The sequence below is a fragment of the Paroedura picta genome, chromosome 7, assembly GCF_049243985.1.
Source record: "Paroedura picta isolate Pp20150507F chromosome 7, Ppicta_v3.0, whole genome shotgun sequence".
NCBI lineage: Eukaryota > Metazoa > Chordata > Lepidosauria > Squamata > Gekkonidae > Paroedura > Paroedura picta.
In genome coordinates, this window is record NC_135375.1 from 45484439 (window position 1) to 45511794 (window position 27356).

General features: G+C 41.7%; 1 protein-coding gene across 2 annotated transcripts in view; it reads right to left on the bottom strand.

Moving 5' to 3' along the window:
- Positions 1-27356, bottom strand: part of ST8SIA4 (ST8 alpha-N-acetyl-neuraminide alpha-2,8-sialyltransferase 4) — a 112973-nt gene that overhangs the window by 46865 nt on the left and 38752 nt on the right. Inside the window, exons 4-5 of one of the 2 annotated variants that reach the window (XM_077347696.1) lie at positions 12854-13147; positions 1921-1960 (exon numbers count right to left, since the gene is read on the bottom strand). In XM_077347696.1, coding sequence (XP_077203811.1) covers positions 1921-1960; positions 12854-13147 — 334 coding nt within the window. The remainder of the gene's footprint in view (positions 1-1920; positions 1961-12853; positions 13148-27356) is intronic. The other variant, XM_077347695.1, reaches the window with a different exon arrangement.

The following is a 27356-nucleotide window of genomic DNA, read 5'->3' on the forward strand; positions in this document are numbered from 1 at the left end:
CTGACTTGGGCTTCATATCCTTTTTTATGGTCTTTAAAGGGAGCATGATCAGAATGAAAGGATGGTTGATGAGTTATGCTGACCTTTTAGCAGCTTGAGGGGTTGCCTAAGAACCTGAGTCACAACCATGAATCCTAAGTGCACACAGAATACTTCAAATTTTATAAATGGCAAATCCATGTCTAGGTAAGGAAGGCATAGGCTACTGTCCCTTCCCTTTCCCATGTAGTAGCCAAAGAAACTCACTTGTCAACTAATGGGTCACTTTAGTCTAGGATTCATGGTTGAAGTTTGATCCAAATTGATTGAAATTATCAAAGAAATATCTACATCTTACTAGAGATACTGCAAATTCTGCTCCTTCACTGAATGACCATATTTTATATAGTATAAAAGAAAATAATATGACTGCCTAGACCCTATAATTAACAATTCATTTCACACATTTATTTTCCAAACATTGTACAATGATGTTTATCATGTACTTGATGTGTCCTATTAATAAAGTGTAAATTGAAACATGTCAAAGTTTCAGTAGTGGCATTCCAGTTATGAAGAATTATGTACTATATAAAAGAGAGGCTGAATTACATTATTTGTTGTTACAAGTTACATGAAGTTGACTTATGTTTCATTGATAATTTTTTTATTTATCATCCTTATCCATTCCTCTTAATATTTGTGAAACAGCCCTGGGGGTTGAGAGTGTCCTGGCTGTCTGAGTTGGAATACGGCCAATCAGGGTGCAGCCAGCAAAGCTGGTCGCACCCTGATTGGCCCTGCATCTACAGCTCCCACTCTCCCTCCCTGGACGCTAGCAACTTTGCTCTCAGACGCTGCAGGACCCAGCATGTGTGAGAGACACAGAGACAGAAAAGAGCCCTGCCAAACCGCAAACCAACCCTGATTACTTGCTATGGCTCCTACTGCGAGGGAGAGAGACAGACAGACAGAGAGAGCCACCCAAAGGAGCCCTCATTCCTTGCTACAAACAGCCCTGATTACCTGCTATGACTCCTGCTGCTATGGAGAGAGAGAGAGAGAGAGAGAGAGAGAGATCTGCACCTGCCTGTTTCCCCTGGGTCATAGCACCCATTGCATTGCTGGTTGCAATGGGCTTTCTTGCTAGTTGGTAAATAATAATAGGCCAGGATTGTAAGTTTTTAGCTAATTAAGCCAACTGCAATGACACAATTTTGATTGTTTTTTTAAATACACTTTTAATATATTTGATAAACAATTTTGAAACTTTCTATCAAGATGTGAATTATTTTTTATTCATTATTTTATGTTTAGATTTCTAGACCAGTATGACCACACAAAAAAAAATCCCGCCTTGCTTTTTATGCTCAGACCTCTGCAGCAGATGCTAGCTTCCTTTGCTGTAGAAACAAACTTAGAAACGTATTTTCCAAGGTCCATTGTATTGGAAAACAGCCATGCAATGAAGTATTAATCTAAGCATGTTACTTGGCTATAACTCACAGCAGTCACTAAAACAGCCTGGCAGCAGGTCCAGAACAAAGAACAGCCATTTTACATCAATGAATAATTAATTTATTGAAATCACTGGCACAACATATGCTGACATCCACAAACATTACACAAGGTTACACAAACATATGGAAAACAGATCTACTGATTGCTGCCATGATAGCTAAACATGATCATAGGCAACATACTTGCAATTATTGGATGGTTGAGCTTCAACTGGGGTTTTGATTGATTAACATAATGCTGGAGTACATCACTATGAAACAGGCTTGGGACAATCTTGGTACAATCTCATAAGGCCCATGTAGTGAGCATTACAGTGGAAAAGGAAGACTGGGGAATGATGATGAAAAGGCAATGGTTTAGATCCACTGCAGCATTTCCAAGGACTGAAGGATTTCTGCTTGAGGAATTTGACTTTCTTACCTCTTTGTTCCTGCTGTAGCCCAAAATGCTGCTCTTCTGTCTGTGACAGAAGAGAGAAAATGACTGGTCAAAAAACATGGGTTTAAATCTTGAAAGCCAGTATGGTACAGAAGTCAGCACATCACATTAAGAGAGGGGAAGACCTGGATCCAATGTCGCAGCTCACTCAGATATTTATTTATTTATATTTTATTTGAGATTTTATTTTGCCCTGTCTCAGCAGACTCAGGGTAGAGCAAAGCATTGGCGAAATCAAATAAAATTCTAAAATTACAAAATAAAATATAGTAATTTAAACTAAAATTTAAAACATAATAAGAACAAAACATTAATATTTCCTTAGATTTTTTTTGGGGGGGGGGTCATAATACCATAGCCCTCACTGGGGATATAGCTTGGTGGGTACAGAAGATATCTTGGGCCAGTCATGTTTTTTAAGTCTAACCTACCTAATAGGATTGTTATAAAGATAAAACAGAGGACGGGAGAAAAGAAGGATGAACTCCTTAGAAAAGAATGGACCAGAAATGTGACAATGTTTTTTTTTTTAATCATAACATGTAAGCTAATGTCTGAAGAGTTTCCCAGACTCACCTACTAGACCATTCAAGTTTTTCTCTGTCTGTTAAACCTTTTTGTGTGTGTGGGGGGGGAATTTTTTCTTTAGTTAGAAAGCTCACTTGGAAGACTTTTAAAAACAAATTCTAATAGGAAATTGTCATTTTCACCACAGGATGTCAAGCACTACTGTTCTACTTAATCAAACTCACAGCCTGATTTTCAACAAAATCAATCACAAAATACTTCAAGATAGAGAGGAAATATTGAGAGGCATTTATTTAGTAACCATCACTAGATACTAGTTAGAGGCTTAAAATTGATTTTCAAAAGTGACTGGGAAATGTAAGAAGCCACATATAATTTTTGTTCACTGGTTACCAAAAGCTGCAACCTGCCCAGTTCTTTCCCTACTCAGTCATTATGATAAGACTGTGTTCTGTAGTAGTGATGTACACTGGAAAAATGGTATTTTTTTCAGATCCAGAATTCACAGATGGAATAATAATTAGTATTTTGAATTACTCAGGACTCCTGTATGATTTAATATTCAATTCCAAAGTTAATTGGGTCTATTATTCTCTATAAGGAATTGGGGGAGGCAGTTTTTTTAACCAAATGATACTTTGTGGTGGAGCTGGTTCTTCCTGACTACTAAAGAATCCCCAAGTTTCAAGTCAATTGGATCAAGAGGTACAATTCTAAGTATTCTTGAACAAGAGATACCCAGCCATTCTCTGCTTCCCATGGGCAAAAAAGGGGGGGGGGGGAAATCCATGCTTTCTCCTGGGCAAAGGAAAGCAAAACACACAAAGCAAAAGCAATCATTGTTGAAAAGCTTTCACTGGAAATAGAAACAACATCAAACCAAACAACCCCAACAGAACCACAAACCAATCAGGCAAGCACAACATATCCAGTATCAAACCAGAGAGTCCAAGCCAAACCAGTTCTAGCAAGAGAAGGGAATCCAGCTCAAGAGAACCAATGTCAAACCACCAAAGCCCATTCCAGCTGCTGACATGGATCAACTGTATTTATGGATTCATATTTACAACTCTGTCTTTGTTACAGTTGATCAGCAGATATATATACACTGAAGGACCAGTGTGGCTGGATGGTTTCCTCACTGTACAGTATAGCATATTATGGTACAGTTATTGGGAATGTTTGGCTTCTATTTTTTAAGACTGGATTTCAATCATTATGTTCAGTCATTGTGTTTCAGTGGGAATGTGGGGTCAGTGCCTAACTTTGGGAAGGATTGTGGCCACTGTTTTTCTGTGTAGCCCACTGTGAAGGAAACTGTAGCAATCTAAATGCTATAAAAATCATTATTTTTCTAACAGCTGTTGTGATGGAGAAACCACTTTTGCATGAATTCAGATACATTAGCTACCTATTAAATAGTGTTTCCAGCTGTTTTGAGAACAGGCTGATGTGATCACATTCTAAGAATCAGCAGGAATGCTAATGCACACCTATTGTCCCTTCCATTCCTATATATAAGCAATAAGCAACATAAGTGTTCTATAAGTACCAATCATTAAAAATCCCAGCACTTCTGGACAGGTAGAATCAATGTTCGTTTCTTTTCTCATCTACTCCAGGAATTAAAACATATTTTTTGAAAAATGTATTTTTTTTCTTCTCTGGGTAGTTACAGTTTAAACCATGTGAGTCACAAGCTCACACAGTTGGTTGGATAAGTAGCCACATAAATGGGGCTTCCTGAAGATTCATGTAGAAAAATAAGCACTCTGTGGGGCAGGATTTGAATATCAGTGATCAGCCAACTAGGGGAAAAGGCTGTCCATCAATAGACATCCATATCATTTGAATCTCAGCACACAGTGAACACACATATCTACTTCACATTTGATATTTCTTTATGTTTTGAATAATTCTCATGTTGCATTCAACATGAGCATGGCTGAACATGTGGCTTAAACTCCCTAATTATCCTGACACTGGTTCTCATGTTCATGTAAAATGAGCTCTCTTAGCTCTTTCTTACAGATGTACACACATGCATGCAGGATGTACATGCATTCACTATAATAAGTGAACTAAGACAGATCAGATGCTGAAGATCCATATTGAAACATCCTGGGGCTGCAGCACAGAGAGGGGTAACTTTCGACCCTGCCAGTTTCCCCAGTCAAAATTATTTGTTAGAATTACAGGTTTGCCCTTCTTAAGCTTCTGACTTACAGCCATTATCTACCTTGGGGGTCAGTACTTATTTCCACAGACTTGAGCAAGCGACCTCTAAGGCACAGGCCAGAGGAGTAGCTGTTACTCAGAATTTACATGACCCTACATAAAAAGTGAATGTCCAAATGAGTGGGTTTGGATTAAAATTACCAGACCATGGCCACACAGCCCGGAAAACCCACATCAGCCAGTAAAACATTCCTCTTCCCATTTTGCTCAGTGAGCAATAAAAACTAAATAATACAGGACCCGCCTTTTGAAATTAAGCATGCCAGAAAATCCCCCGTAGATAAAACATAAGTGAAAAGAAACCAATATGTTCTTGTTTAACAGAAGGATAAGTTTACTTTGTTTGCTTCCTGAAAAAAACTATTGCACAATTAACCTATCTAGCACTGGAATCTATCTAGAAAATGGAATCATTTTGATCTCACTGCTTAGGAACTCCTTTCTACTCCTCACTGTTAAGCTTGAGTGCTGCAGTATATTGACTACCACAATTATTTTGTCAATAATCTGCCCACAATTACATAACAAAATTCAGCAAAACCTATTAGAAACAATGCACAAAAATGCCATGCAATTGCCCAAACAGTTTTAGTGCATCTGAAAGCCAAAAAATATAGCAATTTATTACCAAGCAATAGTTACAAGGAACCGCATATATTCATCTGCCAAATGGATTACTGGATATTGATCTTTCTAACCAAACTGGTGCATAAAGCAAAATAAAGATACAACATAGCTACAAAACGTGGATACTGTAGTGGATTATTAAGATGTATTTATGAAGGTCTGAATTGGCCAGTGGACTTTGAGTAGGCTGGCATGTATTTAAATGGACATGAAAACTTCAAAAAGTAATTGCTTTTTCAAATATTAGATTGCACTTTTAAAAAAATCACATTATACAATATAAGCATCAAAGATTTTTTTAAAAATGGTTTTGTTGATGCACTGGCACAAATTGGATCAATAATACACACTAAACAGAACAGCTGGTCAATTCTGCCATACTTACCTAAGTAAAAACATTTTTAAAAAGAGAGAATTGCGGAATTAAGTAGCAATAGGTGAAACCCACGTATCTCAGTCTGGAATTGAGTGAGATCTGTGGAGTTTGTTTAGAGAACGGTCTTTTCCTTCTGACCACATCTTTCATAAGCTTTCCAAATCTTACCAAGATCCAGTGGGAGGGGGAAATGAAAGCCACAGCCGAGTGAGCTTTGCAAAAAGTGAGTGCTCTCCCAAAACTCCTTGGTCTACAAAGAAGTATGTTCAAAGTCTGCACCTGTGAATATAAAGTCTAGGAGTAAAATATATTTATTCTTCCTCTCTAGTAAATTGAATCAAATGCCTCAAGGTTCTGAGAGGTCTAATAGTATTCACAATACTTCTACATTAAACCATTACCTTAGTAGTGGCTTCTCCAGTTGTCCCTCTAGCTAGTCCAGGAAAACTTATTCCAGAACAACAACAAAAGCAGGCCCATTTTATAGCCTGCTTCATAGGCACAGAACTAGTTCATAACTCCCTGACAAAAATTCTACCCCTCTCTAAGAACACCCTTCTTGCTATGATTTTTCCTACTTTTTACTTATGTTTTTAGATGTTTTGTTGTTATTTTGTAGTTTTATTTATTATAAGTGACATTGGGTATATTTATATTGAGAGGTGGGATATAAATATGATGAAGAACAAATGAAGTTTCACTTTCAAGTGTCTTAATTAAGTTTCTGTGACATATTTTAGACAAAGGGTAAATCACAGAGGAACACGGCAATGCCTTAATTAGATCTGTAGTTATTTGCCTATACCACATTATCAGAATATTTTAACTTACCCTCAACATGAACTGCAAAATCATGAACAAAAGGCCTCTAAAGAAGTCCTTGTTCAGGCTTACATCCAAGAGTTCTACACTGAACAGTAAATGCAAAATAATCTCAAGACAAAGGCTTTCCAGTTTGCCAAAAAATGAATGTTTTATGTTTTGACTGTATACCACTGGTAGTCTATACTATAATTTCCCACAAAAGTAGAACCATGGGGCCATATGCCCAGTTGGAGTCTTTGAGCATTACAGTGGTATAAATAATAAACTGTTCAATTGTGCACATTCATGCAGTTTTTAAAGTTGGAGCTTTTACAATAAAACGTTACATAAAGGCTGGCTGAAAAATCATTTCAGAGTATCTGCAGAGCAGCTGAGTTCCTTAGAAGGTAAAACAGTGTGTGAGGAAGACACAGTGGGCCACTTAACTTTTGGAGATAAACAGTTCTTTCCCCCAAAACTGTTTAATGGACTCACTTAGGCTATTAAACATCAAATTGTGCTGCTTATTTCTTTCCTACTCAGATGGTATCCTTTTGAATTTAGCTTGCTACTTTAGCAGACAGCGCTAATGATTTGCCTCTCCTAAAGCTTCTTAAAAGCTGTCAGAGACATAATTCCTACCCCCTACGAATCCTTGTTCATCTACTAGCATTCTATTTATGATTGTTTTAACTCCTAATACAAGTATGTGTTTCCCCAGTGGGGAAAACAGGAGCTCCCTTGGGTTGTTTTGGCTTAGGAAAGCAGAGTGAGGGGAAAGATGCACACCCCATACCACAGTGCCATTCCTAATCAGGCTATCACATCTGCTTTTTAAAGAACAGAGAGTTGGGTGTGTCATTCACAGAAGGTACAGCTGGGATAGCAGTATGGTTAAGAGAGTGAGCTACAATGAGAAAGCCCTTGAGCACACTTGAATATGACTTGAATTTGCTAGGTGGCCTTAGGCAAGTGAGACATTGGCCAATTATGCACGGCCGCCGAAACGGCGATTTCAGATCACATGGAAAACGCAGAGGGGGAAAAAGTGAAGCAAACCGCTTATGCACGGGACCGGACACAACGGCGGCAAAACCCAGAGTAACCCATTATGCACGCGGCGACCCCGGTGCCGCTTCTGGTTGCACCCCAGTCACCCGGAAGCTGCGCTTTCTTCCGTGTTTCGCTAACACGGCTTTTTTGGTGGCATGCACCGAATCTGCGGCCGGCTGCAGCCGGCTCCATGCGTTATCGGTGATTTTAGTCGACACCATTCCACCCCCAATGTGCGCTATCCCCCCGTGCATAATGGGCCATTCTCAGACCAAGTCTATGCTTCTTTGTCGCTCCTACTGGATCTATGTAGCCTTTGATACAACAGATCATGCTATCCTGCAGAGATATTTGTGGAATTGGGGGGGCCATGCCTTGAATTGGTTTTAAATCATTCTTCATGGATCAGACTCAAAGGGCTGTTGTTGAAGAACAGCTAGCTTCAATGCGGGAGCTGTCTTGTAGAGTTCCACAAGGTACAACTCTATAAACCATGTCATTCAACCTCTGTGTAAAGCCTTTAGGAGGAAATATTCATAACTTTAAAATTTGATATCAATACACTGATGAAACTGAGCTCTTATCTCTATCCAAATGTCCTGGTGATGTGCTTCCCATTTGCAATGGGTTTCCGCTGACCCTTGCTGATTTGGCTATATTGGATCTAGCACTGCTGTCGCAGAAGCAAGCTAATGAAGTGGCAAACAACATTTCTTTCCACTTAGTCTAGCCCAGAAGATGGTCCCTACCTCAACACAGCATATCAAGCCACATTAATCCACTTCACAGCAACATAGAAACAGGATTACTACAATGCTGTCTACGTAGATCTTCCCTCAAAATCAATGCAAGAGACTCCAGCTGGTGTACAATGCTGCAGTTGGGTTATTAACAGGAGCTAGGTGTAATATACATATTTCTACCATTTCACAGTAACTGTGTTTGGCTGCCAATCAATTACTAGGCTCACTCTAGGTTATTGGCCATCAAATACAAAGCCCTACATGGCCTGGGACACTTGTATGCACATTACTGCCTATGATACACCAAGACAAATTCACTCATTTGAGTGGGGCCTTCTTCAGGTGCCATCATCAAATCAGGCAAAATCAACAACTACCTATACATGTACATCCTATATTGTAAGCCTGACCTTATAGAATGAGCTGTCTGAAGACATCTGAAAGATTCCCACTCTCTTGGCTTTCCACAAAATATGCAAAATGGAATTATGCAAGAGGGCTTTTTACAACGATATTTGAATGTTACTGTAATGATTTATCCTCTCAGAAAGATATTTTGGTATAGGAACAAGCAATGTAGTCTGTATTGTGGTACCTAGTATGTAGCGACTGTTGCTGAAAGGATAATTATGTAATTCCTGTGCCATTTAAAATGTCATGCTAATGTTTTCAGCTTAGTTTCACCTGTTACCAAACTTCTGTTCTTTTTCAAATTCTATAATCTAGATGTCCCATTCCTATTGGTTTAAATTGTTGCATGCTCTGTAATCCGCGTTGGGTCACAGTGAGACAGGCAAATTAAAAATTGTGTAAATAAAAATAAAAATAAATCAGTAATAATATGTACAATAATTCCAAGTGTTTGAAGTACTTTACATACATTATCTTGCAGATTTACAACATAGAATAAAATGTTGCAATCTTTACAACCAGGTATTTTAAGTAAAACCAACATGGGTAAGGTCATACTTGGTATACAAATGCTAAGTATTATCAGTGGTCATTTTCTGCCATTAGAAGGCTACTTCTGTCACTGGAGGGGGGCAACAATTCTGCCTGTTCTTTCTGCAGACCCCCATGATGACCTCAACATGATTCCTGGGGAACCCCCAAGCAGTATGTAGAAACAGATTTGCTGTTCCTGTGGCTCTCCTTAGATAACATTACTATATAGTCAATGCCTTCTTCGAGTTCTTCCACTTAATGAGTGAGACAGTTCCCTACAACCTTAGCACCAGAATTAGCCATGGGATTATTTAGGAAAAGCAAAGGAAATCTAGTTTTGCATGAATCCCCCATATCTTGTATCCAGGACTGTCCACAAACTGGAAGAAGGTTGTCTGTGGTCTGATATACTTTCCATACTTGTTTTGGATTCAAAGGTTTAGCCAATCAGCTATATGCCCATTTTCAATAATCTGCTTTTCACACTGCCACCAACAATTGGTGTGTCTGATAGAGAAAATCTACTAAATGGAGCTTCTACTAAGACATAATTTACCATAATTTTGCTTACTAGACAATAACTTTTGTAGGGAAGGGCGGTATAAAAATCTAAATAAATAAAATAAAATAAACGTATGGACTTGTTTTTAGAATCGTGCTGTGCTGAAGAGTACAAAATATATAGATGAGCACAATATCACTCTCTTTTGAAGAGCAGGATCATTCCTTCAAAGTACTTGCTCTGAAGTGTAAAATTCACACGGGGCTGGATTTAGAATGAAACCAAACAGAACCGTACTTGTTCAGACACTAAATTCCATCAGAAATTGTCAATATAGCTATACCCATCCCTTCTAGAGTTACGAGCCTTCAGATGGTGGCTGAACATCTTCCACTACTGCAACTAATATCCAGGTGACAGAGATCAGTTTGCCTGGAGAACTCTATGGCAATCCTATCCCCTGCCTTCCTCGCACTGACCACTTGACCACAGAAATATTACCAACTAGCATGCAAGGATTTTTAAAGCACCCCCCTTACTAGAATAAAAACAAATAAAATGTAGTCATCCACATCCACAGGTTGATATTTATGCTAGTTACTGAGGCTATTCATTTTTTATTTTAAACATTTGCAGCCTGCTTATCTTCAGGGAGTTCTAAGTGTCTTAAGCTAACTTGTTGCTATTGTAAAACAATAGCATTAAATTATTTTTATTTTAAAATGTAACAAATTCTGATAACAATGAGCCACATTGAACTTGCTTTTATCTTGGACCACTGCATGGCCAGCCTAAAATTTCATTATTTTAAAAAGGAAAGCAATAGCAAGTGCAAAGAGAAAAAACAGTTATGTAAAGCTCAGTAGTCAGCTGGCGTGTTTGATATGTCTGCAGATATAACCATGAGAAGCACAACCCTCCACCTGCCCTTGCTAAGAAATGACACTATAATGGAAGGACAAGGTCAGCAGCCACTGACAGGGCTGTGGTTTAGGGTTGCCAGCTCTGGGTTGGGAAATACCTGAAAATATGGGGAGTGGAGGGTAAGATTTGGGGAGAGGGAGACCTCAACCAGGGTATAATATAATAGAGTGGACCTTCCAAAGCAGCCATTTTCTCAAGGTGAACTGATTTCTATGGCTTAGAAACCAGTTGTAATCCCAGAGGATCTCCAGCCACCTCCTGAAGGTTGGCAACCCTCCTCATGGTTGACTTCAGAGAATATCTGGCCATAATCAGATAAAGAGATGGTGAATCACCATCCAGTTGACAAAATTTATGATATTTAACTTATCCATTGACCAGACTGTCAACTCTGATATTTAACTTATCCATTGACCAGACTGTTAAGGAGAACAAGTAAGAAATAAATTGGTAATTCCCTGCCCCTGTAACTCAACCCCCTTTTTTCTGGCAGAAGCCTGAGTGGTCACAGCGATACAATCTGTAAGCAAATATTCATTTATTTCTTCCCTCCTGACAGGCGGATATGTGCATTCTCCCCAGATGGCAACACTCTGCCAGGCCCTACATGAGACAGAGCAAAGTTATTAATATTCTTTAAAGCTATCATCACTCAGGATTATTATCTGAAGATTTTGTACTTTAAGCTATTACTGAAGATTGCTATAGTTGTTATGCAGATCAGCTATGGAGATTACAATTTTATTTAACATGGTAGAAAAGAGCACTCTTTTGGGAGAAATGGATAGTTATTTCTATTAATGTGAATACAAATGCTTTCAAACAATTAAGTCCTTTACATTTCCTCCATCACATAATGCCCCATACATTTTCTTCTTTGAAAGTTAACTTTTAAAAGTTAGTACTGCCATACTGTGAATATACTTTCAAACTTTCTACTGAGCACAAACAGAAGCACACAAAATACCATTGCAAATTAAAATCACCACATTACACCAAAAGACTTTGGGCACCTGTTAGGACTTCTCTACTTTGAATTTCAGCCACTAATGTCTTCCCAGCCAGAGCCAGTAAATTATTGCAGTTTGAGATCAGATTTGTTGTTTCTCCATGCCACTGCTGCAGAAGTAATCCTTTCCTAATGCAGCTAACCAAAATGGTTCCTCACGTATTTACTACAGCAGTACTTCAAGGCTGCCACCTTTTTATGACATAATGTTACAGTATGCAGATGTCAGGTGTAGCTGTTTTCCAATTAACAACAGAACAAGCCACAAGTGTTCAATTTCTGTTTGTTGATGCAGAGGTATAAGCTTTCTGCCGCAAACAGTAGTTCTATATTGGACTTCCTTTCCATTAGGCTCCTCTGTCACTGGCCCCACCCTACCTCTTTCCGCCTAGTTAGCCCATACTGGGGAAGTGCCTCCATACCTCAGAACAGGAGAGACAGGATGTTGTAACATCTTCACCCACTAAACCTCATTGGACGTTCTCTCTCTTCCAGCAAGAAGTCCTGTCTACACCTTTCCTTCCTGGACTGCCCTGGAGCTTCCCTTATGAAGGATGCCTGCCCCTCCTCCCAAGCCAGATACCTGAATATATTCTGACTCAATATATTCTAACACATTATGAAAATTTGGTGATGATTAAAACTAGATATGGGGGGGGGAATCAGGGAATCAAAGATATTAGATGTTTGCACTGGGAATCTACTCAGATCAAAACCAAACTAGTCCAATTAAGTTTGATTGTAGAAAGAAAGAAATAGGGACACTAAAGGTCTGTCACATCATAAAGACAAAGATGTAAAAAAACAAACAAACTACAGAACTGGCAAATAGGACCCAAACCTTCAAATCACAGCAAACTCAGAATGTTTAGTTAGTTCTACAGCAAATGAAAATTTTTCTAAATATTTTCTCCTAAATATCTGCATCTTTTTTATTTATGCAGAGAGGAAGGAAAGGTCACCAAATTAAATACTTCTCACTGTTTGCCTTTAAATGAGCAGGAAACATTTTTGATAAAACAAGCGTGACTTTTTCAAAAATATAATCCATTATGACTAGAACAGAATTATCATAAACCTTTTAGAGCTATTCTTTCTGTCTAGTGGAAATTTTAGTTATGAGTTCTATTGTGCCAAGGACAGACCAGTCTTTTCCAGACACTTACCCTCTGACAGCATGAATAAGTCTCAGTGACGGATAGGCAGTTCGCACTTTCAATTTATTCTTAAGGATTAGAGCATTAACCCACTCCACATGCTTCTCTCCGCCTTTGACCATGAAAGCTGGGATCCAAAGGACACTGTCATTCAGCATGGATAGTCTATGCACAAATTTTTCTCTGTCACTCTCATTCCGAAAGCCTCCAAATGCTCTTTGTACAACTGATGGGTTCATGGTAATAAAATCTGATTTAGTTCCCACATCGGCAGCAAACTCCACCACAGGAGCTAGATTGCACCTGAAGAGGAAGAGATTAATGGACAAATAAAAATAAATATGAAACATTCACTTAGACAAAAGGCACACATGACGTAACGGCTGGAAATGAACATGGCAGCCTGTTTCAAAGCAAGTGAGCAAACCAACCAACAAGCCAACAACCAATAACCAGGGGCACCTGGCATGGTTTGAAATAGCACTGTATTGAGCATACACGTCTAACAACCTGAACAGTATTGGGTGTAATCCAGAAGCATCTTTAATCCCACTGAAATCAACAAGCCCTAGCTACTTAAAATTATACACTGACGTAACACGACATTCAGTTTCCCTTCTTAGTGAGCACGATGCAAAACCTAAAGCACTTTACTTGGAAATGAAGTTCCACTTAAATGAATGGAGCTGACTTCCAAAGAGTAACACTATGGCCAGGCTGCAAGATAATACAAATGTGTACTTGCTGTCAGCACAGTGCTCATGTACCCAGTTTGACAGTTATCTATTAGGATACACACAGAAGCCCTAGGACTAATCAAAGGGATCATTCCATAAATGGTCTTTCAAATCATAACGTAGAACAGCCTCAATAATGATGTACAATAAATAACAGTCCATTCCCACCCACAGTGTTACATACTGGAGGAGATCAGAGAGCTACACATAAAAAAGCTGCCCATTGTGCAGTATGAAAAGGGAAGCAATGACTGCTGGGATCATTCCCCGCTGTGTGAGGAGTTTGCCTTCCTATATAAAACAATGCAAAACACTCTGCATGATGGCATGCCCATTTAGCTTCACAAACATTTTACCTTCTTTGTTGGCAAACTTCCAAGAGAGCTGAATTAAAGTAAAATAAAGCATATTCTTTGTTTGTACATTATGCTAGATCAGGGGTGGTCATACTGTGACTCTCCAGACAGCAGGGGCTCATGGTAATTGTAGTCCATGGACATTTGGAGAACCACAGTTTGGCCACCCCTGTCCTAGACGATTTACAGAGCAATCCCAATCAGAGTAACACTCTTCTAAACATAATGTACTGAGTACTGAACAAAGTTGATCACACTTTGTATTCAAAATTATCCTGGATTTGAATCCAATCATCATAAATCAATAAAGTACTATGGGGGGGGGGAAAGGTTCTAATACACAGTAAGTCTCAGTTTTGCTATAATATTGCATCTCTTTCAAAATATACTTCCAGGTTTCACTCTGCTGTGTTTTTTTCCTATCAACTTAGGTTGTATCCACACAGTAAGGAGTCTCCCAATTGCTGTCATCACTGTGTACCTGCACAGTCATTTGCTTTGGCAAAGGGGCTTCTAAATGGGAATGTTCAGCACACTTTACTGCCATCAGCACCTTGTGGTCACCACTTCCCCCACCATGATACCAGATGTTTTAAAAACAAAGAAGCAAAATATTCATCATTACAGCACCATAGCAATTTAAAAAAAGACCTCAAAAACATTCAGTTCATAGAACAAGGAATAATAGATGATACGAAAATAGTGCCAGTGTGGGCAGTACCTTAAGAAAATGGGGAGCCTTGCTATCCAGACAGCATGACAATGAGTTTGGACAAGGCTCCTTCCAAAATGAGGGCAGGGAAAGAGCATTGTGTGATTGGTGAAGAAACTGTTACAAGGACAGAACAAATTTAGAACTATTAAAGAACAACATCATATAACACAGATGTTCCCCCTCCCCAAAAATCTAACTGGTTAGAAGGAAAAATAGAGGAAAACTTCCATATGGAGACAATTGGTGCATTATGTGTGAACACCATTGAAGAGGAGGATATAGCTCTTAAAGTATAGTTCCCGCCAAAATATGCCCTGACTGTTTAAAAAATCCGTTCCAAATATCCAACATCCCTACTAAATTTTCTCTAAATGTATCAAGAAAATATATCTTTGTCACAGAATAAGCAGTGTCTGCTATCAGCCAACATCAGACTGTTCACCCTGCTCATATGGAAACCTGAACCAAAGGGCCAGAAAGTTGATAGGCAATGTGTGCTTGAGATACAACTCTGGTCTTCTATGACTGCCTGGGATGCTTTCCATACATTTAATTGGTTAATGCAGCACAAATTAACCACATTTATACATAGCCTCTAACAGTGAACAAAGGAATGGACTAATGACCTCTTGTCCTTATTTTTCTGTCAGTGTTTTACCTTGTCTTTTCTCCAAGGAGCTCAGGGTGGTATATATGACTCTCTCTCGCTGTATTTTAGCCTTACAACAATCTTGCATGATAGATCATGCTGACCAAAGATCATCCATGGTTGAACAAGGAGTTGAGCATGAGAATCATGAGTCCCAACCTGGTGCCCATAATTTTATTACTAACTAGATTTCAAGCCCATTTTAAATTTAAATAAAATGGGCGCTAGATGGGCTGGGGGGGAGAGCCCGTCCCCCGCAGAAGCCGGAGGGAAAAGGGGGGCTGGGAAAGGAGGCTTCTGTCGGGGCGGAGATCTCCCTCGCGGGTGCGAGGGAGAGCTCAGCCCCGGCAGAAGCCGGAGGGAAAAGGGGGGCTGGGAAAGGGGGCTTCTGTCGGGGCGGAGATCTCCCTCGCGGGTGCGAGGGAGAGCTCAGCCCCGGCAGAAGCCGGAGGGAAAAGGGGGGCTGGGAAAGGGGGCTTCTGTCGGGGCGGAGCTCTCCCTCGCGGGTGCGAGGGAGAGCTCAGCCCCGGCAGAAGCCGGAGGGAAAAGGGGGGCTGGGAAAGGGGGCTTCTGTCGGGGCGGAGATCTCCCTCGCGGGTGCGAGGGAGAGCTCAGCCCCGGCAGAAGCCGGAGGGAAAAGGGGGGCTGGGAAAGGGGGCTTCTGTCGGGGCGGAGATCTCCCTCGCGGGTGCGAGGGAGAGCTCAGCCCCGGCAGAAGCCGGAGGGAAAAGGGGGGCTGGGAAAGGGGGCTTCTGTCGGGGCGGAGATCTCCGTCGCGGGTGCGAGGGAGAGCTCAGCCCCGGCAGAAGCCGGAGCGAAAAGGGGGGCTGGGAAGGGAGGCTCCCGCCCCCCCACCCTCCCCAAAGGCTCCCACGGCGTCCTGTCGGCCCCGGGAGTGGGCTCGCCGGGCGAGGCCGCAGCCGGGGCCGACAGAAGGCCGGCTCCCACCACCCCGACCCTCCCCCAGCGGCGAACGACGTTCTCTGGGCCTCCGGAGCGCCCTCGCTACCGCGAGGGCGCTCCGGACGCCCAGAGAAGGCCGGCTCCCACCACCCCGACCCCCCCACAGCGGCGAACGGCGTTCTCTGGGCCTCCGGAGCGCCCTCGCTACCGCGAGGGCGCTCCGGACGCCCAGAGAAGGCCGGCTCCCACCACCCCGACCCCCCCACAGCGGCGAACGGCGTTCTCTGGGCCTCCGGAGCGCCCTCGCTACCGCGAGGGCGCTCCGGACGCCCAGAGAAGGCCGGCTCCCACCACCCCGACCCCCCCACAGCGGCGAACGGCGTTCTCTGGGCCTCCGGAGCGCCCTCGCTACCGCGAGGGCGCTCCGGACGCCCAGAGAAGGCCGGCTCCCACCACCCCGACCCCCCCACAGCGGCGAACGGCGTTCTCTGGGCCTCCGGAGCGCCCTCGCTACCGCGAGGGCGCTCCGGACGCCGAGAGAAGGCCGGCTCCCACCACCCCCACCCTCCCCCAGCGGCGAACGGCCCCCGAAGCGCTTACCTGTCGCTGTGCGGGTGAAGCAGGGAATGGGGAGCCGCGCGTGCCTGCTTCGGGCGGGATGGACACTTGGAGGGGCCAATCAGGAGCCGCTTCGCGGCTCCTGATTGGCCCCTCCGAGTTTTTATCCCGGACCGGTCCCGCCCTAACTCCTCCCCACTACCCCTTACTCCTTTATACAGTCCGTGGCGCCCGTGGCGCCACGGGCTGTGTACAGATTATGCTCGAAAATCAGGCTTTCCCTTCTGACTGTGACTTCAGTTAGAGAGGAAATAGAACAGCAAACTATAATGCCTCAGAGAGTAGGACACGGTTTCTTCTCAAAGACTGATTAGGCACAGGGGGAAAAGGCCAGGCCGGCACCTGTATGACAGTGGAGCAAATCCCTGCTTATGCATGATGTTGCTGCTGGCCCGGCCCCCTCCCTGCCGTGGCTGACTTTAGGACCTCTGATGACCTGCGTTAAAAGGGAATGCTGATTTTTCAGCATTCCCTTTTGTAATACAGGTGCCATTGGCAGCTATGCCAGTTTGGACCAGTGCATCGAGGGAAGAGCCGGGCCTCCCCCACCTATGGTGTCCCAGTAGGGACACAAAATGCCCTGTTTGGCTGCATGGTGCTTTGTGGTGACACAGAGCCAAAGAGAGCAATTTGTACCTTCATGATGGTACAGGCAGTGAAACCCCCCCCCCCCACAGCAGACCTTTTCTGCACCAGAGTTGGGTGTGCACACGGACAACTCCTCGGCAGTCTGTGTGCACCAGGAGATAATCAGTCAAAAAGTAATCAACTCATTGGCTTAACACCAGCCAAACCAGGAGTACTCATCTATGCAAAAGGGTGTGTTTAAACCGAAATTGATGTAAATATGAGAAGAGTTTTACTACTGCCTTATCCTGGAGAAAACAAAGGAAAAGGAGCTCCTTGTAGGACAGGCCCATGACAAGATGACATGGCTTGGGGTCCAAAAAGAACTAGGACAATATACAAATCTATTTAAATAGGTCACATTCTTATTATGTTACATTATTATTATGTTCTGTTTTGTACCATCCCATGTATCTGAAATCCCTGCTTCCATTTTCTCATGCAAGAAGTTACACGTGACTTTCGCATTTGTCTGTTTTCCAAATAAAGTCATTCTGCTAATGTAAAAGAGCCTGTGTCATTCACAGACCACTTGGCTACAAACGGATTGGGTAGTATATTCTGGCTCTCAGTGGAGCCAGGCCATGTGTTTAGCTGCATGAGAAGGGTATGCGTGACAGAAAGAGGCAAATGTGAGCTTATCTCTGAAAGGAAGATGCTGTTGTGTCACAGTAAACAACAGTAAAATGGTTTCAAGGTGGCTGGGGGAACAGGGTCCTCTGTTTCTCAGTTATTTTATTATTTAATTCATATCCCGCCCCTCACTTGTGTCCCGGGGTGGCTGACATAATTTTAAATCGCAATACTATATGACGAGTATATAATGAACAAAACAGATCCTATTAAAATATAAACAGTAAACAATAAACATCTAGCAGCTGATAAAATATGGAGTTCCAGCTTTCTTTGTCCCAGTGGCTTCTTCTGCCACCCCCCCCCCCTGAACCATAGTGACAGTGGATCACCCCATTTTCCCTGGGTCAGTGCTTGTTGCTAAAAGCCTCTGCTTGGATAAGCCAACTCTACCCATTTATGGTGATGGATAATAGGTACCTGGGAAGTGCAATCAGAAGGGATTGCAGCTTAACCGGGGCACCGCATGCTCACCATGAGAAGCCACTGGTGCAGAATGCTGACGGCTGCCAAGCTAGGGCTCAATGTAGGAAGAATTATCCAATATATCTGAATCACAAGAAATATTGGAAGTATCGCAATAATACACCTGATCTCTGACATAAAAGCAGCCTAGATTTCCCCTGTACTTTCCCCAAGTAATTCTGATCCCTCTTAGCATTTTCAAATAATGGAGGGATAAAAATTAATTGGAGATTATTTTTTTTCATCAGCTGCCTTCCAACAGCTTTGCTATTTCAAATCTCACTCAGACGCGACAGTCTAACAACTGCTCTTGAGACTTTGCAAAGCATTTCGTCTTACAAACACTCCCGCAAGTATTTCAGCCATCTGTATCATGGTTCTTTCCTCTGTCAGAACCAGTTAATATGAGCACATATCTGAAATGAGTGTCATTCTCCAGACGGTGTATTGATTTGAGGAAGCAGGTGCATGACTATAAATATGAACACCATGTAAAAAATCAGTGATTCATCACATCCTGTAAAGGACTGTAGTTCCACTGTTTCCTTCATCACAGGAACATGCCCTAATATTGTTTTTATGGAATAGCTCAAAATGTAATCAGACACAAAGTCAGAAAACAATTGCAACAAAAGAATTTATTAAAGAAATACTACCAGTATGCTACTCTTGCCTTAATTTGTCACGAGGGAATATTGTTGTTGTTGTCAGTTGTATCCAAATCTTGGCAATCCCATGGCACAGCTGCCACCACAACCCTTGATCCTGCACCTCCTCCCTCAGCCATGCAATGATCTGTCCATTTCGATCACATCCAACCACTGTGTTCTTTGTCGGCCTGGTTTCCTTTTTCCACTGACCAATCCTAGCACAATTGCTTTTTCCATTGATTTGGATGGCATGATATGGCCAAAGTAAGGGAGTCAGATTTTCATGATTTTGCCTACATTTATGCACTGTAGTTTTTCCTTGTTTGTGACTTTTGCTGTCCATGGAGTCCACAGAAGCCTTTTCCAACTCCAGAATTCAAATGAATTGATTCTTCTCTTGACCAATTTTTTCATGATCCAACTTTCATAGCCATAAATAGCTATTAGAAATATGATAGATCTAGCTAATCTATATTTGGTAGTCAGGCTTATATCTGTGCTGTTCCATGTCTGGTTCAAGCTCATCATTGCTGAGCAACTCAGAGCAATTCGACATTTTATTTCCATATTGCAATAGCCACTCACATCAATTTGAGATGCAAGAAAAATGAATTATTGAACACCTTCAATCTCTTCACTATCAACTGTTGTGGTGAGTATTAAAATAGTATAAAATTTAAAACATTCCAGCTAAAAGATTCAACAAAATTACATTTTAAAATTCACAAACATCAAGCAATTGAGACATTATCTCCAGCAATCTCTATCTCTAAGTTGCTCCAAATTCACCCAGCTCTTCCTTGTTTTGATTGCCCTCCATGCAAATCTGGCAACAACAGAAGTTATTTCAGGGTGCTTATCTGACAACATGTCTTTAATCACCTCCAAGTTGGACAACTCTTCCTTTCTGTATGAGCCTGGCCTGGCCTGGCTGCTGCTGATGGCCACAGCAAAATAGGGAATACTGGAAAATCAGCGTTCCCTTGCTGCAGGCCATCAGAGCCCTAATGCAGGTCAGTGCTGGTCTGGCGCCAAAGTCGTACATAAACAGGGATTAGCCCTGCTGCTACGCAGACGCTGGCCCAGCCTTTCCTGTCCATGCATAACCAGTCTTAGTGCTTAAGAAAATACCAAATTTCTTACTTACTTCATTGACCTTTGTAATCAACAGTTCTAAGCCATTACAATTTTAAAACTTTATACTGGTACCATTAGATTAAGAAAGGGAAGTAGCACACCAAAGTAGGGTGTGCACTCTTGAGGAAGGACCTGGAAAGCAATTGAAATCAGCATCAGATTGTGTTGAGCTGAATGTTTTTCCTTTCATTTTTAAAATTCAGTTCTGGGTGTAGCCACTGTGGGAAGTCTGAACATAGCAAAAATCACTCTTAGATCAGCTAGACTTCCCTTTCTCCAAGACTGAAGCAAACTTTTTTTAACAACAACCAAGCCAGAATGCTGATAAACACTGTTATAATTGTCAGCCTGCAGGTCATTTTCTCCAACAGTCTAGCCTTTCTCTCTTCCTTTCTTTGTACTCACCTTAGCCAGACCTTGCAAAGCTGTAGTTAGGGTGTTGCAGCAAGATAAAACAACTTTTCCCTCTCTTAATTTATATTTCTCTTTCCCACATTTTTCTCATCCATTTCTGTCTCCTTTCACCTAATTTTTCTGTGCCCTTCCCTCTATTGACACTCTTGTTCTTCTCATTCCTATCCTACTTTGTGTCAGAATGTATTGAATAGTGTAGTAACAAACCATCTTGAAACCGCTCCTGTGGAGCGGTAGAAATAAAGGAGTAAGGGCAAGTGGGGAGGAGTTAGGGCGGGCCCTGCCCAGGATAAAAATTTGGAGGGATGAATCAGGAGCCGTGAAGTGGTTCCTGATTCGCTGCTCCGAGTGGCACTCGAGGGCCAAGTGGCCAATTGGGAGCTGCGCTTTGGCTACTTGGCTCGTCCTCCGAGGAGTGTCCGTCCTCCGAGGATATTATGAACAAAAGGGACTGGGTTTTATTGGCACTCTACAATGAGCTGGTTCTCCTGGGCTTCTACCTAACCTCCTTAGCTCGGACTGTGATTCTGTACTTGACATCGGTCTTGTTAAACTGGCATTGCCACAATGGCACTGGGTTCTACTGGGTGCCCTGTGATTGAACTGGTAATGCTGGGCTTGCAAAAATGCCCTCCCATCTTCAGTTTTTAACACAAAGATTCTGTGGTTTGACGCTAGTTCTTTGGAAACAATAGAGGGTGGGCACCTTCTTTGGGAAAGTTGTATGTTTCCTAGCATCCAGTCTGGTGAGGCTTGTGATCACTATTTTGTGAAACTTTGGCTAGTGTTAATTTAGTAAAAGTTAGTACAAAGGCAAACTCCTAGCTCTCAAAAATGCCTTGTAGATGTTTGGGATTGTCAGCTCTTAGGATTCAAAATGGAGACCAGAAGTTCTTCTAAATACCTGCTCAGAACAAGTGTGGTGAGATGGATTTTTTTTCTTTTGCCATGAAGTCACAGCTGACTTATAATGACTGTGTAGGGATTTCAAGGCAACAGACATTTGGAGGTGGTTTGCTTTTGCATGCCTCCATGTCAGCTCTGCTATTTTGTCATACTGAGGAGAGACCATGACTTGGATGGCTCCAACCCAGCCTGATCAGAAGCTAAAGCAAGGCTGATGTGGAGGCAGGCAATAGTAAACCTAACTCTTCTTGCTTTGGAATCCCTATGAGGGATAAGTCACCTATCACTTGACATGGAAAAAAAAGTAGAGAAAAGGGGGAGTTAAAAAATTATTTGCACTGGGTGCCAAATAGGCTCGGTACACCCCTGCAAAATGGTAGTCTTCTGTAATTACCATCTAAGGCACACAAATAATTGACAAGGAGTCCATCTCCACTGATGGCACACTGAGTAAAAAAAGGGGACAGGAGAGGAAGGAGAACATACCTGGGTGATAAGGGAAGTAAGCATGTTCTTCAGTCTAGTGGCAAACCAGTGTCTGAAACATGAGCTGTAACATTTCAGTTTGTTGGAGGATACACACACACACACATATAAACTACTTCTCCCTGAAACACAGGGGATCTATTCAGGGAGCATGTTTGGCTGATGATACACAGAAGCATTAAAGCAAAATTTGAAGATACACACTCAGGATGGAATGTCCCCACCTCAGCAAGGCTTTGGCCTGTTCCTATTTCTGAGAATCTTTTATCTTGTGGCCTACTCCAATGCTTCCCCAAAGGAAGGATAACAAAAGAAGCCCCCCCCCAAAAAAATACTATCACCTGTACCAGGCAATATGCAAGCATTTATCACGGGGTGGTCACTGGTATGCAAGTGTGATGCAGTAAGATGATGAGATTCATGAGATTATTAATTGCAAACATTATGACAGTTATCTCTGTGTCAGAGAGCTTGTCATCATCTTTTATCAGCATTTGTATGGCCAATATAACCTCATAACTCCTATAGCATCCAACTATGATTTCCAAGCAAATCTACTGCTTGCTTGCTACAAACCAAACCAATAAGAGATAGAAGGAATCAGAGAGCATAGAGAGAGAATGGGATGCATGAGTCTAAGTCTTGTCTGTCTAAGCTTGATATAATAATAATAATAATAATAATAATAATAATAATAATAATAATAATAATAATAATAATAATAGCCCTTTATTGGCATAGAACAATAAGAGGCAAATACAGCCAAGCAGGATAATATAATAGGGTAACAGACTAATATTATAAACTAAAACAGGGTAAAATAGTCTGATTTAAAATATCTTAGTTCTGGCTCAATAAACAACCATTAAAAATTCAGCTACACATGATGTGGTCTCTACAGAGAGATCATTTAATAGGAACTGGAGTGTAGCTTCATCATTAACTAAACCCCTGGGAAGAAGTAGAAGATCGAGAAGTTCTCTATGAAGATTCACATGAAGTTCACAATCTGGATTTAATAGTATGCTTCTCCCGAATTAACACTACCTTTTTTACTGTTCATCAACCAGTATTAAAAACAAAACAAAACAAAACACTGTTCTGCATATCTTAAGCTCACACCTACTATGCCTGTAGGTTGGACAATGGCTGAAAGGAGGACTAGCCATGCTGAGAACGGACAAATAACAAGGTCTGATGTATATACAAAGATACAATTTTAAGGATTCTGTTTGCATATGAGTTGCAATGGGACCTTGTTTAGATTGCAAAACTTGGCAAAATTAAGAAGTGTGCTGAAATACACTATATTAAGCAGAAATAACCAGAACAGAATAAAAAGATTACACCTGGTGGAATGAGCTCTCTGAAGAGCTAAAGGCCCTGTCAGAATTGTCGGCATTCCGCAGGGTCTGTAAGAGGGAGATCTTCCGCCAGGTGTATGGTTGAGGCCAGGGTGGGGTCTCAGTGTTACCAATGGGGACTCCCTCAATGCTTGTCTTATATTAGGACCCTCGCTCCCAGTGAGAAAGCTCATTCAACATATGTGCTGAATGGGTGGTGGGAGATTGGAACTCTGATAGTATTTCCATCTGATTAATATGTTAAGGGTTTTTTTTAGGGGTTTTATATCGTTTTTACTGTTTTATTGTAAACCGCCGCAAGAAATTCTGCCTAACATTTTATGACTATATCGGTGGAAAACCATTAAAAGAAGAAGAACAGCTCTGTTGGAAGAAGCGGTTCAAAGAAGCAATCTCTTTGCAGTATCAGGGAACTGTTGCAAAACAGGGCTGGGAGAACCAAAATATCTTTTTCAGCTAATCCTACCTGTTCTGTATCGGCACTGACTTGTTTACCTTTCCCAAAGATCTCATGTGACAAACCAGATTTGGAATAGAATGAAACCACAAATTTCTTTCCTGCTGACAACAAAACAAAATTTCTTTCCCACTGACAGCCAAAAAACAGCCAGTCATTGTGAAATTAGGGCCTTCCCATTATGTCCAATCCAGGCAGGTTCTTGTGTTAATGCAAGAAACAGCTTCCAAATTATTCAAGAGCCAGGAAAATTAATGCTTTCGCATTTCACGGTTGCATTAACAGGTGAGAATCCACCCTTTTCCAAGAGTGAAATATGCACTGTGGATACAGTTCTGCTCCTTCTGCACATCATGAACTGTAGGCTGCCTCAGGAAAATGATTTTTATCCTTGTAAAGCATCTACGCCTGAGACACAAGTGCTTTGCTAAAACAGCAGCATGCTGGAATTGATTATTTTGAAAACAGAAAGAAAAGAAACACAGAACTCACATTCTCAGTTCCTAGTTGCATGAATGATGCTTAAACATAGATTTCAGACTGTTTCCTTTGGAGAAGTTGCACATCTAGCCAGTAGAGGGTAAGGGCATGAAAAAATAAGCAGAGGAATATATGTAAATTTGGGAGATAAATAGAAAACAAGGTAGCTAGTTTCAGCCACACAGAAAAGGCTTACCAGAACACTCCCCCCCCCACCGAAATAAAAACCTCATCCGCCCTGCCACCTAGCTTCTGAGCAAGATACAAAACCTGCCTCTAGCTACTGTTCCCATTGGAAGGGAATCAGCCACTTAAATTAAAATGTTGATGGTGCACCTATCACTTCAAAACTCTATGAACTATTATTAGTGGAATACTGTTTTGCAGTAGGATAACCAATATCATGCTCATCTTTTTTACTGCCCCCCTGTTGTTGTTTTTAAAATTTATGATTTGGTTCCATCAGAGCATTTCCGTGGACAGACTGATTCCTACCTTCAGAAACTGAAGGAAAACACTGAAATATAGAAACTACATTCCCAGAGAACAGAAAAACAAAGTTGGCTACAACACACTACTTTTCACTATTTTTTTCATTTATCATAGTGTTCCAGACAATCACAGACCCAACTAGGAGTCAGAATACTACTCAGCTGAGCAAGTCCTGCCTTCTCCTCCAGCACAGTGCTGCTGACCTTCTAAACAGGAACCCCTGGGTAGAGACTACTGTTAGCATGGCTTCTTGAGGCTTGCATATACCACAAAATGAGTACAGCAGGTCAAAGTTACAGTTTATCTTGACCAGTGTTAATTTAAAAGTATGGAAAGCAAAGAACTTGCAAGGGGGGGGGTGTTGTCTGTTAAGTAATGTGCATTCACCATCAAACAATGAAAGCCTACATTTCTGTGAGTGAGAATAGGTGATTTTTGCCAATTTTTCCCCCTGCACAAGACCGCCATTCCCAGGTCCTCAGGAGCAGCATTTCAGGGATCATTTTTGTCCGCTGAAAGGCAGTGAGAATTGCCCTTGCTTACTTGCACTTCTGAAAATCTAGGCAGGATCCCACCTCTCCCATATACACACACTAACTGAAAAGACTCTGTACGCTTGCATAAACCTTTAATTTCTTTTTTCATTCCATCAGTTTTAACTGGAAATACATTTCTGCAACTTTATTTCTCATTCAATTTTGATTACTTTTTCAAGGATTTCACCACTCACAAAATGGATCCTTGCTGCCATATTTCAGGAAGTTAGGTCAAAAGTTCCTCATGTTATTTAAATTTAAAACACATTTCCACACATAGAGCTAATTTTTCATCCAATTAGTATTCAGTTCTCAGGGGTTGCGCCCTCACTTTCAACAGGACTTGCAAGGGAGACTGTTGCAACCGTCTGATGTGCTGGTAGACATACTGTTGCTCTAGGAGCGATATCACAGAATCACCGGACAGTTTATTCTGAGGTTTCTTGGGGGGGGGGGGCTGGTTTTAAACATAGCACGCAGCCACAGAGACTGACTCAAAAGCTTTTAAAAAATTTTCTACTCTGGCATCATGACCAAAAAAAAAAAATCAGCCCATATTTATTTATTTATTTAGATTTATATACCGCCCTCCCTGAAGGCTCAGGGTGTCTTTTCTATATGCAAAGATGCAAGTTCTTCTTTTTCTCCTTATGGTGACCTACAGCGTGATTTGAGGGGAGAAAAAAAGACAGACAGAAAGAGTTTTGTATGCTCCAACCCCACTTCCTCAAACATTCTGTAACCTAATTTTATTTTAAAACCAAACAGAAAACTACATGCAAGTCAGTATCACATGTAGTTTGGACCTCAACTGTGACTGCCAGCAGCAGTCCGCTCTGTTCCAAATCGCTCCGCAAGCAACAGACTGTTCATCAATGGGCCAATTCATATTCCTGGAAGCCTCCATATAATTGCTTCTGGAGTCAGCGCTGGGCTCAGGCTGCAGAGACTCACGGAAGTATGCTGGTTTTTGAACTTTCACCTTCTCCTGGGCCTGGATGCTGTGGATGAATGGGACTCTGACCCTCTCTGCTTCTGGGTTTCTCTCCAATTTGTTCTTTCTACTCCAGGGCCAATTAAATTGTGAAAGGGGCAAGACAAAATCATTCTGCCAGCCTAAGTGCCACACCGAAAGTGCTACATACTATGAAAAGCCAGTTAAGTGAGCTTTATATGCATAAGAACTATGGATCCCTGCAAGCAAACCCAGTGCAAACCCTTTGCATAAGTTTCAGCATAGTTTCAAAGAGACAACATCTCTTACAGGGAAGATCTTTGCCTCATCAGAGTTACAGTTCTATCAAGCCTAACTCTCATGGAGCAGAGTGGTACATGAGGTACTACTTCTGGGGTAATGGTGGGAAGCTTCGTAGAAGGCACATTTATATTATTTTTATAAAAAAAAATTAAAAGCCCAGTTCAGTTGCTAAGCATGGTCCAGTAAAATAAAAAATGCAATCCAGAGCAGGTATAAGCAGAAGTTCCATTTTATTCAATGGGGCTTGCTCCCAGGAAAGTTTTCTTAAAACTGCAAACATAGATGCTAACAGTGGGATAAAATACTGTTTCCAGCAAGGACCAAATTCTTATTTTTGTGTGATACACAGGAAAAATAAAGAAAGAAGAGTTGGTTCTTCATGCGGCTTTTCTGTACCAGAAGGTGTCTCAAAGTGGTTTATAATCGCCTTTTCTTTCCTCTCCCCACAACAAGCACTCTGTGAGGTAGGTGAGGCTGAGAGAGCCCTGATATTACTGCTCGGTCAGAACAGCTTTATCAGTGCTGTGGAAAGCCCATGGCTGCATGCAGAGGAGAGGGGAATTAAACCAGGCTCGCCAGATTAGAAGTCGGCACTCCTAACCACTACACCAAGCTGCAGGGGGCATAAT